General features: G+C 30.4%; 1 protein-coding gene and 1 long non-coding RNA gene across 4 annotated transcripts in view; one reads left to right on the top strand and one right to left on the bottom strand.

Annotated features, from left to right (window-relative positions):
* Positions 1-18,259, top strand: part of Dysc (dyschronic) — a 99,405-nt gene that overhangs the window by 68,767 nt on the left and 12,379 nt on the right. For all 3 annotated transcript variants that reach the window (XM_026631608.2, XM_064220167.1, XM_064220168.1), the window contains one exon: positions 2,788-2,889. In XM_026631608.2, coding sequence (XP_026487393.1) covers positions 2,788-2,889 — 102 coding nt within the window. The remainder of the gene's footprint in view (positions 1-2,787; positions 2,890-18,259) is intronic.
* LOC113394363 (uncharacterized) lies at positions 4,568-17,484 on the bottom strand. Its single transcript, XR_003368570.2, has 2 exons — positions 17,246-17,484; positions 4,568-5,615 (listed from the first exon to the last, which is right to left on the bottom strand). It is a non-coding gene; the product is annotated as an uncharacterized LOC113394363 (long non-coding RNA).

Raw genomic sequence — 18,259 nt, 5'->3', positions numbered from 1 at the left:
GTCAAAAATATTGAAAACTATGACCGTGATTTATCTTTTATTGTTTGCGAATTGCGAGAGATGCTGAGCGCCTGCTTGTTAGTAAATAGCAATTGTGCATATTCTAAAAATAATTTCTATTTATTTACACTGTGGACGTATTCGGTCATCTGTGCCTTGATGTATTATGTAAGTCTGCCTAATATATATTTGTATAAATAATTATCATACTTATTACAAATATATGTTAGTTAGATGTTCATCGACGCGGTGGCGGAATACATTCAGCTGCCGAGGCTAGCTGGTAGCAACAGTTTTCTGTGAGTGTAGTGACATATAAATAAGTTATTACTAATTACGTAAGCTCGAATAGTTGGTACTGCTGATTCTAAGACGAATAATAAAATTTATGACTATAAGATAATAATTAGATTAGTTCTGGTTTTTTTCTATAAAGTAATTAAGACAAATTTCTTGTAATTATAATCTTAACTTCATTTAACGGAATAACTTAAAATTATTAATTCTTAGTCAAATAAAATTTCTTCTAAATTCTAATAATACTAAGTATAACATTTATTACTTTTTTTTCTTTTGGGATGCAGAGAATAATAATATGTTAATCAATCAATGTAGTAATATTATATTGATTATTTTTAGGCTTCTTGATCATTAAACAGCTTAAAATATTCACTAGACTCCTACGAATCAATAATTAAAACTGAATTTAATATATCACAGCAACAAACATGTTGCGACTTACGTATTCCTATAAATAAATAACAAATTATATACTTAGGTGATTCATAATATGAAATTATATTAAGCACTATTTAGATATGTTCCTTATTAGGCTGCGTCCCCTTACTTTGCGTGGTAATTACCGAGAGAGAGAGAGAGGAGGGGGGAGAGAGAGTATTTGACTATCCTCTGGGCTTCATTCTACTTATCATCTTTAGTTCAGAAACATTTTTATAAACAAGATTGTTGTGAAGGCTATATTGTACAGATTTAGAATAGAATAGAATTGGAGGATATTTTATGAAAAAAAAAGCAATCCTCTCTTATTAATTTATTTATTGAACAATAGACAAAAATAATTACATGGATGTGATCCTTCATTTATTCTAACGATAGGAGGGCTAATTAAACAGTTTAGACCTTGAATTGATTGTATGTGATTGATCGAGATCTAATATAATCTTGGTATTCATTAATGATTCGTGGCATATTAAATATCAGCGAAGTTGTTATCGGAATTATGGACGTAAAATTAAAGAAGCAGTTAAGTGGAATAGTGTTGTGTTCTAAATAAAGATATATTATTAATCAAGAAGTTTGTATTTGTTTGTATTTAACTTAGCAAATCGCAAGTATTATGTAAATCTAAGGTTTGTTTATCGCTACACTTTCCGTCATTGGAATGGACTATAAATTTTCTTGGTTGGTCATCAAAAACCGTACGTCTTCGTTAAAAAACAATATAAAGTTTATAATAAGGAGTACAAGACTGATATTTCCCGTTATTCGGTTTATTTAAAGTCTCTTTTGCAACATAATAACATTTACTTAAACCGTTCTAACATATGTAAGTAGCCCATCAAAACACTTGTTATTTAAAATGAAAAATATAAATAATTTATTCAAATTTGGTATTGTTTGATTTTTTATTTTAATACGTTATAAATACAAATCGAATTCATCATTATTTTTTAAAGATGTACTCAATATATAAAATGTTATATACGTCGTTTATACAGCTAAGGCTGGTTACACATATCTCTATGTAAATATCATTTAAACGTTTATACACACTTAAGTCAAGTTCCATTCATGTATGTATATGAATAGTAAGCGTGAATGTGTCCAATGTCTCAGATTATTATGCACGGCCTGACCCTGGACTATGATGTGCTTTAAATTATAAACGTTATTTTTAGATTCTAAATAATCTGATATTTGGATGTCATAAATACATTGATATGAGATATACAATTACGGTATTATTATTACACGACTCATTAAAATAGGAAATAGTATCAGATATCAGATTTGTTTTTAAGATATAATTTGTTGTAATGTTGTAGAGTCACTTTTATATGACTGTATTTCCGATCATTAAAAAAGCAAGAATAAATTAAAACATTAAACCTACATCCCTTATTTCTAAATGGCAAAGTCATCAATAATTCGACAAGCTCTTAATGTTGATCACAAGAGCTACATTTCAATGACAAAATCTTTAAGAGGCTCCCGATACTTTTTATGAGCTTGTTATTATATAGAACATTAAAAATAGATTTAAGTAGTTGAATTGTGATATTTTGGTATTAAAATATTAAATAATATTAGGAATCATTTTAATAAACGACTAGCATTTTTATTTGATGTTCTATTTTTAATTATTTCTGGCAGAGCTGCTTAGGTGAAATCTAAAACTATGCCATGCAAAAATAGCAGCAAAAATCAATTGAATCGCCGAGACTCTTGATCATCCCTCACCCTTCAGTCTGATCGCGGTCTCTCGCTGTTCCACACCCTGCCTCATATCTTTATGATAAACCGTTTTTGGTAAAGAATCGTTTTAATCCAGCCTCCTGTAGGATACTCACCTCTAAGTCAGTAATTGTAACCTTCTTTCTTTATGTCGCCCTCTTATCCTTGAGTGCTTATTAATTTTCTTTGCTGCATGTTACGTGTCTCTGATGTCTTATGCATGCACGTTAAGGCATGTATTCTTTAATGTTTTTATAATTTAACTAGTAATTAACACGTTTTCGATTGTTCATAATGTTGATGATGTCTCAGGAGTTCGAGGAGGAGGGTGGACATTCTAGAAGACATTCATCCCCATGTAATTCGAGAGAGGGCAGTACAACAGCTCTGCATACGCAACATTACGACGATACTGTAAGTACTTACCAGTTAATAGTATTATCTGACTTCAGCAACATGTTAATTTTATTTTGATACTAAGCGGATACTATATATAGTTTATTAATTGGATTTTTTACGGAATACAATTATGTTATTCTAAGATGATTCTATGGTGACTCATGATTTAATGTGTTTTTATTACTTTTACCTAGTTAGCATATTATTAACGGTACATAAACAATTATTACTGGTTTGAAAAGAAACATGTTCTTTAAATCGAAAAATTAGACTTTGTTAATTTTTCCAAAGATATTACGTTCTGATGAAATATATATTGTAATATACATCGTAAGTTCTTAACCCAAACGAGGTAAAGTATATTAATCAACTATGAATGTCACCTATATGGTCGACCGTACATAACTGAACACGTTGGCACTGAGCCAGCAACAGTCTAATATTCACTCTCATTTCCAGAGTTTCTATAAATGACTATTTACCTAATTCATCTCTGTATCCATTTATGGCTTTTTTGTCTAATTAGAACTAATTCAAATCAACATTACAGTTGTGGAACTTCTTTATAATGATTAATGGGATCATCACCATCAGAACTATCGATATATAAAAGCATATTTTTCTAAAGTGAATTGCCATCCCGCTGAGATTTTTCCCTCAGTTGTTTAGGTCTGAGTTGTTTTCGAATCCGTCATATACTTTGACATTTAATAAGGAAGTGTAATGTTTATCTATTTACTTAAGATTTTAACGTTGATATCTTCATTTTTCGCCTAGCATTATCTTTTAGTTTAAGACTGATGATCGTAAAATTCAAATGACTTTTTGACAATACATAGAAAAGAACGGAAAGAGATTGTATTGGACTTGGGCAGTGTAAATAATAAATTGTACTGACATGGAAATAAATATCAGACTGTGCTAGGATAAAATTTATAAAAAATGTTCATAATGTTTTGTTTACATAAACGTTGCATTATATTTGTTAAACAATAACTCGGATTATCGATAAAGAACAAACGAACATTCACTTTTTGGTAAGCTGATACTTTGTTCGACCTTCATTAAAAAAGGCATTACCTATATTTTGTTATGATTCAAACTTTTATTTTAAACCTTACCAAAAACGGTGACGTGAAATTGTCGTGTCCATTTTAAACGAAGGATAAACTTTAGCGTATATAAATATTGTTCTGAAGTAAAACTTACGTTTTACAATCGGTATTAACATACCTTTAAGGGCGCTTTATACTTTGTTTATAAAAACGATGTCGATGTAGTAAGGAATTATAATACAAAAATTGAGTATGGTTTGAGCTTATTCCACCACAGCCAGGCAGTTGGATGCATGTAAGGCACATGTCCTTAAGACATGTGCAAGTTTCCTAAGGATGTTTTTCTTCAACGCCGTGCACAGGATGAATTTGAAAACACATATTAAGCACGTGAAAATTCGATGGTGCTTGGCCGGGCTGGACCTGCAATCTTCGGTTTAAATTCATGTGTTCTACCCATCCCGGCTATTAAATTCAATCTAAAAATGTTTTTGTACACATAACACGATCACAAGCACTTTATATTATTTCCTTTTTATTCAACCTCTGATCGCGTAATTTGAAAAGAGGATCTTAAGTATAAAAGGATATATCAGGCTTAAAGATTACGCGCACAATGGGAAAATAAAAATAAGATCTTCAAACCATTCATTTTACTGTCAGTTTTTATAAAAAAATAATCTTATTATAAATTAATTATTATCAGTCTTACAAACTACATAACTTTTAATTCCAGTCTGGCTTATTCTATATAAAAAAATGTTATTAAAATTTAGTTACTAGTAAAATCGCACGTAATTGAATATTCCTGATTAAGTTTTCTTTTTTGAATATCTTGAAAGTTTTTGACATGCAAAAGAATTATATATGAGTGTACATTATAGTTCTAATACTATCAGATATCTTTATAATATAATTACATTATGAAGATTTCCAATAATATGCGAAAAATTTGAAACAATTTTTCGAATCTTTTTAAATTTACAACGTTTATAATACTTCTTAATAGATGCCTATACTAACAATACTCAATGGTAAATATACCACAGCGTTACGTTTATATACTTAAAGGTGTTGTTTAATCTATCTTAATTTATAAAGACAGTGCGATATACGAAAAAAAAATTTATTCCTTTGAAAACAAGTTTAAAAATGTGATAACAGTTTTAGGAGCGTTAAAACATTTTTTTTTTTTTAATATTATCAATTATTTCCTTTATGATTTTGGGTATAAAACATATCTTCATATTCATCAGAATTAACTAAAACACATTTTAGCTTACAGTCCCTACAGACCCGTAAGCGTAAAGTGTTGGCCGCTTAATTTTATTATAATTTTTACCTGTCTATGTATCTACGTATATAAATTCGTAACGCATTTGTTTTAAGATATCTAGTGGTATAAATTAGTATGCAAAAGTTACATTAAGATACTGGTATTTATCTGTCATAGCTTTTCTTGCAGTGTCCTCCTTAACTCCTCTGTCGCCTTTGCCAAATCTTTGTTATCGTGTAGATGCCGTCCTTTGCCGCTTAAATCGCCGCAATCTTCTAAGTAGTCTTTAGGAGGCTCCACCGGATATTTGCGTTCAAACTTAGGTCGCGGTATTCTAACTCGCTTGACATCATCTAACCAGCTCTCCATCTTGACTTCGAAGGGTGGTTAGGTAAGCGGGTTCAGGACACCTATAAAAATATGTAATATATATAATATAATGCTTCGACACAGCTATATGTTAATCTGAAATATTAAATGCGATATTATTTAGTTTGTGAAGGTATATGTGATCGAATTCATTTAATATATTTTGCAACTTAAACATTTTTAACTGTTACCATAATTATTTGTTTCTGCATAAGCCTTTAGATCTAATGATAATACTTAATAAGTATTGCGTTCTATATTCAAGTATATATGGTACAATGCCTCTCGTAAGCGTAATAGCTTCATTTTAAGTAGTATTGAGTAAGATGGGACGATGGTCATCAAAAATTGTGAAACGCCTATTATAACTTCGCTAAATAGAAGTTGTACCGTTACACGGGCGCCTGCGCAGCTAGCGTGGGTGCCAAAGCCAATGTAGCCAATTGGTTTCCACAATGAAACATGGTTTAGTGCCAACTGATATTGTCAGTGCTATTGTTTCTGCAGATCTTGTCTCTATATTTAGGTTAAACAAAACACTAAATTAATTCAATGGCGAATTGTCTTTCGCAATTTCAAAGCAAGGTATAGTTGCCTACCATGTTTACAAAATATAATCATTTTTAAATTTGTAAAGGAATATTATGTCTGCTTTGATTTTTATTGCGATTGAATTGTTTAGGGTTGATAAAGATTTAATCCAACTGTAGTGATATTAAAAATACGTGAAGCGTCGTAATTTAACTTACAGTTTACTTAAATAATTCGCGCTTGTTCTAAATTTAAACCAAGTATCTCTGTATCCGTATACTGTATATTTATCTTATATCAGAATCAGATTAAAATAGGTAATTTATTGCTGTTCTGGCATCACGAGCTAAAACAAAGATGTTTAATGCACGAGTGACTTTCTCCGGCGAAAGTGTGGCTGAATGTGCCGACTTTATTTTATTTATCGCTTTCGAAAATCGCAATTTACGAAATCGGTAATAATATTTCTCAAGCCGACATGATTTATAATCATCATATGCTTATAACAATCGATCGTCTTGAGTTATATAAGTATTTTCCGTATAAAAATCTGAAAATACAAATTGGCGAATTCACAAACAAGTTCAATATCAATTTAATAACATGCTATGAAACTGCTAGTTGTTATAGGGTTGTTAAAATGAATGACTATTATTATACTTCTTACAATGGAAATGGGTTCATTGTTTTATTTCCGGCCCTGTAAACAGCAGAGATCATGATTTATACGTTATTTGATTTATTTAAGCATATCAATCCTATTGTCTTTTTCATTGACTTTGAACGAAGTCTAATCATTCAATATAGGAATTTTAGCAATGATTTGGATGGTAAATGAATACCAGCGTGTTATCTATATGCATGTAATAATATAATTTAAATATTAGCTGAAATATGACGAATCTAACATCGAAATAAAAACCGATTATATTTTAATTAAATATTCGATTATAATTTTTTTAATTAACTTGTATAATAACTTGTTTTGAAGCTTGTTTCATTTATAATATTGCAAAAAAATATTATTGTTATTCTAAATGTTTCAGTCACAGAAATATGTGAATAGAACCACTTTTAAATATAGAAACGCTATGGTTGTGTCATTTAAATCCTGATGATTTATTTTTATATAAAGGACAAAGGCTTAAAATATTTTTTATTCAGTGGTGACGTCTTAATTGAGAAAGCGGGTTGTCTGTGGGAGAGTACATTATACGTACTGGTTTAGTTATAAACGCGCGTGACTCAGGGTCGGAGTCGTACAACCTCCTTACGAGAACAATCACACTAATTTGTAATGTAAATAGGTTTTATTATGATTGAAGTAATTAAAAAATGATAGAATTATCAAATAGTTACGAGAAGAGACCGAATTTTTATGATATCTTTGTTATTAAGAAAATTAATTACTTAACGCTTAAAATTAAGCAACGCTCGATTTTATTTAATTACATAACATAAAGAGTATTTTATTTTTATATTAAAAATTAAATCGGATTTTAATGTCATCAAAAACATTAAAAAACGTGGGCTTTGACCTGATTTTAATGCAGGATAAATAATAATTTAATTGTATTTAATTAACATAATTATGTTTTGTGGGATAGACTTACTAATGTGTTTCTTGCCGGGTTTTTTTCGGTAGAAACTACAACCAGTGGTAGCTGTAAATTTAATTTAATACTGTAACATAACGATTCAAAGGTGGAATGGAAGTTTAACTAAATAAAGATAATTATATTTTTATGATTGATCACTGATGATGTTTAATGTAATTTAACTTAGAAATTATCTTATTTCTATTTATTGTTTGATTTACGAAACAAATGATTGAACCGGTTATAATAATAGGGTTATCGTCGCTAAGCTATTTCATGGGAAGAACAATTAAATACATACATTAAAAACTTAATACATTTAAAACGTTATAGGTTTGTCTGATTGTGCACGAATTACGCGCTAAGTAGGTAGATGCTTTTTTGACGTAATAGTTATAGTAGAATAAGCGGTTCATAATAAAAAAAACGATGATCCAAGCAAAAACCGATAACTCAATAATAATAAGAAAATGGTATTCCCTCGCATGAGAGTAGCAAGGCATGCCGGAAGTCGACGTCGCGTGCGCTGCGCAAGCGCTTCCGATTATAGTAATGGGAAAATGTTTATAATAGAAAGTGTTTTTCTTTTTTTTTCATTCGTACATATTTTCGCTGTGTAAACTATTTACAGCTGGTGTATTAATTTGTTCATGATTATCTATTAGGATTAAAATACGTGTAATAATGTACGTGTTGCTCAAACTAACTTTTCCGAAGAAGGTTTTAATGTTTTAGTGTCATACCGCTATAATAAATTTGACCTACTATTTCACCCTTTTTATGTTTAATAAAATTTGCATTGTTTTTTTTTTATAACAATTGTTTTAAAATAACCACAATCATTGTTTTATCTGCCGCGTGCTAATTGAAATTTAAAATGCTTGTTATTCGTGATAAATATTATCTCTTCGTTGATTTGCTAATTATTTATACTCGATTGCTTATAAACAAACAGCGGTCGATACTCTCTAATAGTGACATATTATTAAATTTAATATGATTAAAAAATATATAAATTCTCTTATCTTTATATTCTATAAGAAATATGCCCAAATTCAAACATAACAAAAGACAGTATTTGTGTCCCACGATTGGCAGCGCCTTGGCTGAAGAAATGCTTTATGTTTCTCACAACGCCCATTTGTATGGACAAACACGACTTACCACACGGCGACACATTCGTTTGTCAACGCTCTTGATGTATATAAATAAGTCAAACATCTTTATATAAATAGACATAGACAAAACAGTTGAGAAAATTTTCCTCCTCTGTTTATAGGCGGATTTTTTTGTTTGGCAACTATTGAAGAAGAAATAAATAATGTTCGAAATTCAAATTCTTCATTTTCAATGTCTCAATAATTCTGATCGAATTTTGAGCTCTGAGGAGAAAACTAGTAATAATAATTATCAAAAGGCACGACGTTTTACTAGTCTTATGTCATACTATAATACATGCAATACAAATTACAAAAGGCTATCTGATTTAACTCGTGACTTGCACTCTTTGGCCTTTGATGTACCTACTGTAATCGTCTCATGCAGAGTCTCAGAAGACTTTAATTAAGAAAGTAATTACTTAACTAATCATATCCATTAGCTAGCTGTTCAATAGTATTTCTTGTGAATAATTTTTATATTATGTCTGATAGTTATACACACATGTGTATGTGTGTGTGTGTGTGTGTTAAGTAGAAGTAACAGCTTGTACTACAGCCCCTATCGTTGGGCTAAGGTCTCCTTTCCATTAGACAAGAACGTGACACTTGTGATGTAATATCATTCAACACGTAAAGTTTTCCTTACGTCGTTTTACTTCACCTTCACACAAGATGAATTATTATGAAGTGGTGCTTGTCGGCTTGAACCTGCTAACTTCGGTTAAGATTCGATTCATCTAAGGCCGCGCCATCTCGGGATATGTGTCAATTACTACCTACTTCATAAAATGAAGTAAGTATCGTGATAAATTATAATGAATTAATCTTTGTTTCATTAAACATAAATTCCTATATAACCTATCTATAACACTGGCCGTGTGACATAAATGTGATAAAAAAAAATTTGTATCGCAAACAATTATTTTAATAGTACCCTTGCAAACCGTTGATACGAAACAAATAATAAATGAACATAACATTAAGTAATATGTGGATGAGTATGACTTAGCATTAATATAACAAGTTTATATGTAAATGCTTTTACCAGAGTACTAACACTGGGCCCATAACAATAAGACAGTCCTACACATTGTGCGCGAGGCCTTTCTAATGGCCTGCGATACGTGACAGTACAAGTTCCTTCCAATTAAAGCTCCTTTCAACTTTCACTTCACAATTTTTATACAGACTCGAGCATTCAATAACAGGCGTCATTATTGACTATCTTCCATTGTTACGAAGAATATTGTTTCTGTTAAGCTATTTAAAAAAAAAAAATTGCCCGGCTTTGCACGCGTAGTGCTAAGGAGATAAACATATTATAGTGACACAGCCTTTTCATTAGAACTATTGGAGACAGTTCAAGTTAAGATTATTTTGAAGTGATTTAATTCATTTATGCGTTGCGCATGCCATATAAGGTCTTAGGAGGCACGATTTATTCTGAGTTAATCGATAAATATCATCATAACATTAGTAATATATTTATAAATAATACACCAATCCCTACGTCGTGAATCAATCTGTCTATCAGTGTTCGTAAACACATAGGAGTTTCTGAAATTAGTTTGAACACACGTAAATACATAACGCCACGGGAGACTCATTTATAATTGAAGAAAATCATAATTTCAGTGAAATAAGACAATTTACTGCATGTAGTCCTTGTATTATATGTGTATGTGTGTGCGAACTCTTTATACTGAAAATTACTAATTACAATTAACTACTTTCTATTTATTTTTTAAAATGATATAGACTTGATAGATTTGTTCATTGCTATCAAAGCAAAATATTATACCGACAAATGTATATAAAGCATTTTTTTTTTGTATTTCAGAATACGAATGTGTATAATAATATCTATCGACTGCATTTATAGTTATCTATTTAATAGAAACACTTTTATTGTACTTACATATTCACAGATATTTACAGAAGTACTAAACACAATAAACACGTTTGTACAATAAGGAACTCTTATCGCTTAAAAGCAATTTATTATATACGGACAGACAGGTACACGCATCTTAGTTATTAAAAACATTTCTAGATTGCCTTTCATTAAAAATATATTTTTAAATAGATAGTCTAAAAGATGAATGTCTTTGTCAATAGTAAAATTTGAAATCATTTTTTTTTATTGTAACAAATTAATAAAGAACTTTGTAGAACCTCAATTAGTTTCATACTTTTATAATAACATGTATCATTTATCATGTGAATCAGCTTACAAATTTCTTGAACAAAGAACAGCTATTAATAGTGATCGTTAATTACAACGTTTCACATAATATATGTATAATACTAGTGACGTAAAGCAACAATTTTATACTTTTCTTTTAATAATCACGTATAATTACTACAGCCGCGACATGCCTTAAGTAAAAATCGTTAGTAATAAAAGAGAAAATGAAATGTTATGTCTCTATAGTGCAAAGAACTCATATTTTAACCGTAACACGAAAGAGATTTCTTCGAAGAAGGAGTTATAATAGTGATTGCTCAGAATTACCGGCTAACACGAGAGACTTTATATTAAGACATAAATAAATAATAAACTCAAGCACGCATCATATATTTTCCGAATAAAATATCCTTATAAAAGAATTTAGTCACTTGAAAAATATAATGCAAAATTTATTATTGGGCATAAAATAATGGCAATTCAATTCATACTGGCTGTCAGTGATAGCAAGTATAAAATGTTATTAAAGAGAAAAGCCATCAATGTTTGTGTCAAATGTCAGGCCATAAATTATAGTCAGATGACCAGCGGCGTAGTTTACAGACTCACGCGCAGACCTAGTATAGGCCCGATTGACGTTCCCAGGGCCCCAGCTAGTTCCGGGGTCACCGTGCTAACAGACCCTTACACAGTATCTTTACGAGCGAATGTTTTCATATACAAATATTACCTTAAAATGATTACCTTAATACAAGTTAACATTACGTAAAGAACGTATTCATAAGAGTTTGACAATATTTCTCTGAGTACATTATGCTTATTTATTTTACTTTTTTTACATAGTTTTTAATGTTTGGCCGTAATAAGATAACGGTTATTTTGTAATATTTAGTGACAGCAATAATAAATGAAAGGCCAGGTGGGTTTCAAACCATGCAACAGTTATTATTCTACGGCGAAACAAGACTTGTATTTACTGAATTCTGGTGAGAAGATATCAGTAATAAGCAACGTAATTACGGAAACAACGGGCATAACAACTCACATCCCAAAGCAATAAAAGGAATAGTTAATCTCCATTCCTATTAGCTTTGTCACGTATTATTTATTTCAGATTTATAGCCAAAAGTATTATTTATTTCAGATTTATTCGCAAGTTTAATGTTCAAATAAAATTAGTATCTTTATGTAAAAGGGCGAAGACAAACCAGTTCAGCACCATTTTCTCTTCTGTTAATCAAATGATTGTATTTTTCGTTGACAAGCTTGAATGTTAATTTTTTTTTAAATAAAAGAAAAAAATGTTTAAGGCATGTAAATGTTATTCTCAAATTTACAATATTGATTATGGTCGAATTTAAAACACTACTACAGGAATGCTAGTTTTAAAAATGGCTCTAAGTTATCTTGTAAATTATGGTAGAGTTTATTTTTATTTCTCTTTACTTTCTACTAACTTTCGATACAATAATTTTGGAGAAACTTAAACGCCAAGCTTACGAATAATTAAAAAAAATGTAACTATTGGAGCATAACAAATTACACACAACTAAGTCAATAAGAAACAGCTGGTTAAAACTTTTTCAACGTAGAAAAGGACAGCTAGTTGATTTTGTTTAAGATTTCATGAAGCATGTACTTACTCATTACACTTACTCATCATTAAATAAGAAAAGAACAAAATATGTTCTCTTAAGTGTTACTATATTCAACCTATCGTTATGAAATGACATGTTAAATGTACCCTGGTAACCGAATGATAATGTGGCGCAATTTATATAGAAGCACTTAGCAGTGCAAGCAGCGGTGCTCGAGCAAAATAACGCCAAGCGAGCACTCGTCGCGATAATTGCGCTGCCGGTGATAATGAACGCTCTACTTTAGCCGTGGGCCACGCTGCTTGCTGTTCCCACTTTGACCACTTCAAAGGTTCCTGTTTTAGGACCGTAACCATTTTGTTCTAGAATCGTTTTTGCGACGGGATGTCAAAATGAAATGGTAAAATGAATTATGTTTTCCATTATAAAATTTATGTATTGTACAAAAACCATGTGAAGAATATGGAAATTTGAAAGTGTTTTTTTTCCTATCGAGTAAGGTATCTTGGAAAAGACTCTTTAAAATGAAGTTAGGATTTCTTTGATCATTTTTCATTTAAGCCCGCACTTAGGAAATTTAAGGGCTTCTAAGTGGCTTTCAACATGTGCTTTGCTATGTTACGAAAATCATAAAAATTAAATTCGCTAACAACGTTTTTCGATACTCTTAGCCTCGTATATTCGTTTAAGCGAAATGGTATAGAGTGTAAAAAAATATGTTGAATTTTCAAAATAGCAAGTTTACATTTTTGTACATTTGAGAAGTATTTTAGCTACTTAGATTTAAAAATAAATAATAAAGTTATCATAATTTTAAAATAAAAAAAATATTGACATCATGAATCAATTGTTTTGAATAGTTATTTTTTTTATATTTAAATATTGAATTGACAAAGTAAACAATTATTTATGTATATGGTATAGTTTTTAATGTCATTTAAACAATAGGAAAGTATTACTACAAATTATATGTTAGTACCTAACAAAAACATATAGTTTTATTATTATTATGGTTACCCTTATTTCCAATAATAATAACAGGAAGGCAACCTAACCATACCATGTAATACTGTATGTAATGTGCCTTCGGCTGAACCTGATATTTCCTGATTTAACAATTTTCCCGCCTCAGTTGCTCCACTTTCATTTTTTAGAAGTTTTCTGCTTCAACAGATAAGAAGTGGAAATTTAAAAATGCCATGCGGCCATAGAGTAATGAAAAAATAAAAAAAATCTCCGTGTTAGAAATTGAAATAAAAAGAGTTTATATTTCGGTTTTTTTTGTGTTAAGTAAAATAACTTTTTTATTTAACTTACTTATGGATTATAAAATACACATAGTCATTACATATGTTTTACATATATCGTGACAGTGGAATATATGGGGGGACTTGTCAAATGAATCGAACGAGCCTATAAAATCGGTGGTGCTAAAATTACTTATTCTTCCGAATAACTTATGTAATGCCATTTATATACATTTAAAATTTTGTTCTTTATATTTGTACGAATTGGGAGTGGATAAAAATCTACCCAGATTTGTTTACATTCCTACTGACTTTGTTAGTTGGATACATGTTTAGTGAAGCGAACGTAAATCCGTGTTTTAAAGACGTGTCAGTACTGACTCTTGATTTGAAACTAAAGGTAAATTCATAATTCGAATAGATATCAAAATATAATAATTAACAGAGTAAATGAAAAAATATATGATATATAATATATGATTTATGTCCTATAAAATATTTTTGTTATTTCTTCGATTTACTAATGTCGTGTCTTTCAAGAGAAATCTTATATCAGATCCCGTAATAACAGTATTGGTTTAGAAATCATCGTATTGTGGACATACTTAGAATAGCATAAATATACATACATATAACCGCGCGAGTGAACGTACTGTTTGAGTAGCGGGATTACAGACGGCAACGTCGTGTGCGATCTAAAGCAGATATTCCACTGACGCATCGACACGGATTCGACGGCAACATACTGATTATAAAAAACACACGTGTCTTATATACGATTTGACTTTAATAATATTAAAACATTCAACCAATAAACATAAACAGAAGGGTCGACTATCTATGCAAAGTTAATCAAGATATAAGTATATCTGTTTGTGTAATCACTGGAGTACAAACAGATAATTATAAAATTACATAGTATTGGACGAAAACCTCCAATAATTTATTTATTTTCAGGAACAACCTCAAGTTTATGTACGTATATACTTAAGGAAAAAACAAACAAAACGGAAAGGACACTAAAATAGGAAACGGAACGTTCACAACGAATCGACCTTTCGGATACGTTGCATCTGCGAATTAATTCTCGATTCGAATCTCGTATTACATTCAGTATCGCACACACGAGTGTTATATATCGCGGTCAACTCAGCCTCCAGTGAACAACGGCCTTAACCCGTTCCGAGTTTCATGTTACAACGCTAATTAAAAGATCGAACGAAAGAAACTCGTTCACAAATTGATTCTACACGGAATCTCTCTTTGATTCATCGCATCGTAATTATCGGTTTCCTTTCCCTATACTGTGTATATCTAATTACGGCTGCGATATGAAACACGATCAAAGTAACCTATTGGAATATTATACGTATAAATGGACTGTGTATATACCTATTCAGTAACATTTATAAATTACATGTGTCCCATTCGCATGTAATTTTATTATTATGGGTTACATTTTTATAGATTTAACATAAATCAATGATTTGCGTATTCTAAATAAATGTTTTGTAAATAATTTCTGCAAAATTACGTTTTATCGTATAAAATTAATATCTATACTAATATTATAAATGCGAAGGTAACTCTGTCTGTTCACGCTTAGATCGCTGAACCGATTTAGAGAAAATTTAGTATGAAAATAGTTTGAGGCCCGGAGAAGGACATACGCTACTCTTTTAATTCACCTCTCGAGAGGTAAAGAAGGTGTGACGGTTTGTGTACTATTGGTAATTTTTTTTAATTTCGCACGGATAGAGCCACAGGTACAGCTAACTTACTAATAAAAGTCGTTTATTTTAGTACGATAGTAATCTGTTTAAGTTTTGAAACAACTGCAACTGTTTTATAATATAGTAAGCGAGTTACGCGCTATATGAATTAAATGAAGTCGGTTAAAAAATAGGCAAAAATTGTTATTTTTGCATTCAATATTAATTTTAGTTACGATACATTAAATGACGTCATTACCTGAGGCTGTCTATACCTTGCAAAAACATATGATTACCGGCAATGATATATAAGCGTTGGCAATTTCTAAATATACTGTAAATGTGTATTGAGGTCGTTACATGACTTACTATGTTAGTCAAACGATTTAATTTATAAATATTATTTAAACATTTCATTCGTCACAAGCTCATCAAAAATAAAAATACTATATTATTTTACATCGAGATATATTTTTTTGTTTTATAAATATCGAGGTTAGACTAATGACCGTAATAAGTACAAAATGTCAGCGCTAATAAAGTATGGTCGAAGAATAATAATTAACCAAAAGGACCAGATGGCTGTCAGTCGTTTAGGAGAGAACCTACATAAGGAACAATTTACCATGTAACATTAGCCTCGATAGCTGCAAGACAACCAATGTCCCGGATCATGGTCTTGTCGTTAGCATTAATGCACTACGAAATAGAACAACAGATGTTATCATTAATTTGATTGCACTTGTAGCGTCTGATAACATTTGATATAAGGACACAAGTGATTATATCACGAGTGATTACTTATTAATTATTTCTTGATTTCAAAGGAATAACAATACTGAAATTTATGATAAATGTACTTTGATTGAAACAATAAAAGAATCTTTGTAATCAATACAACATGATCAAAATTCAAAGTAAAAATAAATTTTTATTAATTAATTAATTAATTAATTAATTGTCGACTGTGATGGCGTCAATTTGACCTAGACTTAAATACAATCGAGCGTGCAAAATAGGTAAATAGAATAACTAATTACAGGTACATGACATAAAATGATGTACTTTTTGACGCCTAATTTAGTTTTTCCAATTTCAAAATGTACCTTCTATAAAAAATAATTGTAGATTGCATTAACTAGCCACTCGTTTAACAATTAAAATAAACGATCGAATTCAAATACTTTTTCCATAAAATTTTGTTTATCATACTTATTCAAATATATACGACACGCAAATAAAAAAGAGTTTTAATTAAAACTTTTGCGGCAGCGAAATAATTTTTTTGTCCATGGCCCAAAAAGAACTGGCAAACAAGCTAAGCTCGTTCTCGTCACCGCCAGCGATGGGATGTATCTCGTTAACACACTAATACATCGCGCAATACACATCGTTACTGAATATTAAACGAATGCGTGTTAAACTAGATATTATAATAGGTAATGCAATTAATATTTAAACAAAAGATAAAAAGAAACCATTGAAAATGTTAAAATACACGTTTAATTTAGCGTGTTTCCAGGTAGCATGCATCAAAACAAAAATTGAACACAACAGCATTGTTTACGTCTTACCACAAAAGCGCCATGAAACAGGTAGACAATCAAAACCTTAACCTCAATGTAAGATTAACTCACCTGTCACGGCTATCCTCCTCACTCTTCACTCTGGCTTTTATTTGTAAACAAATTGAAAGAGTGTTTTTAATCGATAATAACGTGTGCACGGTACAGCAACCAGAATACGACTGTCGACTAGTGACTACTCGACTGGCCGACAACACTCGATGACGGCACAAGGCTAGGGCTAGCTGTGCGAATCGAGTTTGTACGACAGTCTCTCAAGTCTCAACTGGCTACCCATGCGTTGACTGTGTGCTTGCCGCACTTATTCTAAACGAATAAGTGCGGAATAAGCAACTTATACACTATGCCATTTTTGTAACCTATAAATTTGAAATAGAATTGCTTAAAACAAAATACGCTTTATAATTTTATTAACATTCCAAATTTAAAAACACTTCTCTTTTATTGTTCTTAGTTACATTAATAGTTTTGCATCACCGAATATGTTAGTGGCCCTTGTTTTTTACATCTGGAATTCTTCACCAAAACACCGACTAAAATTGCTGCTAACTTAATCAATTCTATTATCTTAACTTCATCCAAATAAGAATGATGAAAAGAGATTTCATTCATAAAAACATTGGTAAAGTAAGTCCACCAAGCCGTCGTCATAGGTTTTATAATATTGTCAAGGTATATCTGAATATAGACCACTCTGCGTGTAGAATGTAGAATGTCTATACAGCTATTGTTCAAAAGTTTTTTTTTAATGTTTTACATTTTCCCATACGTGGATTCCCATGTAATTGGACATCATCTGTGTGATCAAGATATTCATATTTCACTCACGGTAAAGTGAAAAGATTTTCATTTTGTCTTGTTTGTTTATTTTCCACTTTGATAAGATGTAACTATATTTATTTAGTTTCAAGCATTTCTGTGAGAAAATATGCCATTAATGAAAAAGTAACGCAAATTGTTACATATATATCACATTCTATAATCTGACTTAGAAATTAATTAGTAAACTAAAAAATAATATTATTATTACTATAATTATTTTTTTGATTCTATAAAATATAAATG

Source organism: Vanessa tameamea, chromosome 4 (assembly GCF_037043105.1).
Source record: "Vanessa tameamea isolate UH-Manoa-2023 chromosome 4, ilVanTame1 primary haplotype, whole genome shotgun sequence".
Lineage (NCBI taxonomy): Eukaryota > Metazoa > Arthropoda > Insecta > Lepidoptera > Nymphalidae > Vanessa > Vanessa tameamea.
Note: the sequence above shows the minus strand (reverse complement) of the source record. Positions and strands in the feature narration are given on the sequence as shown.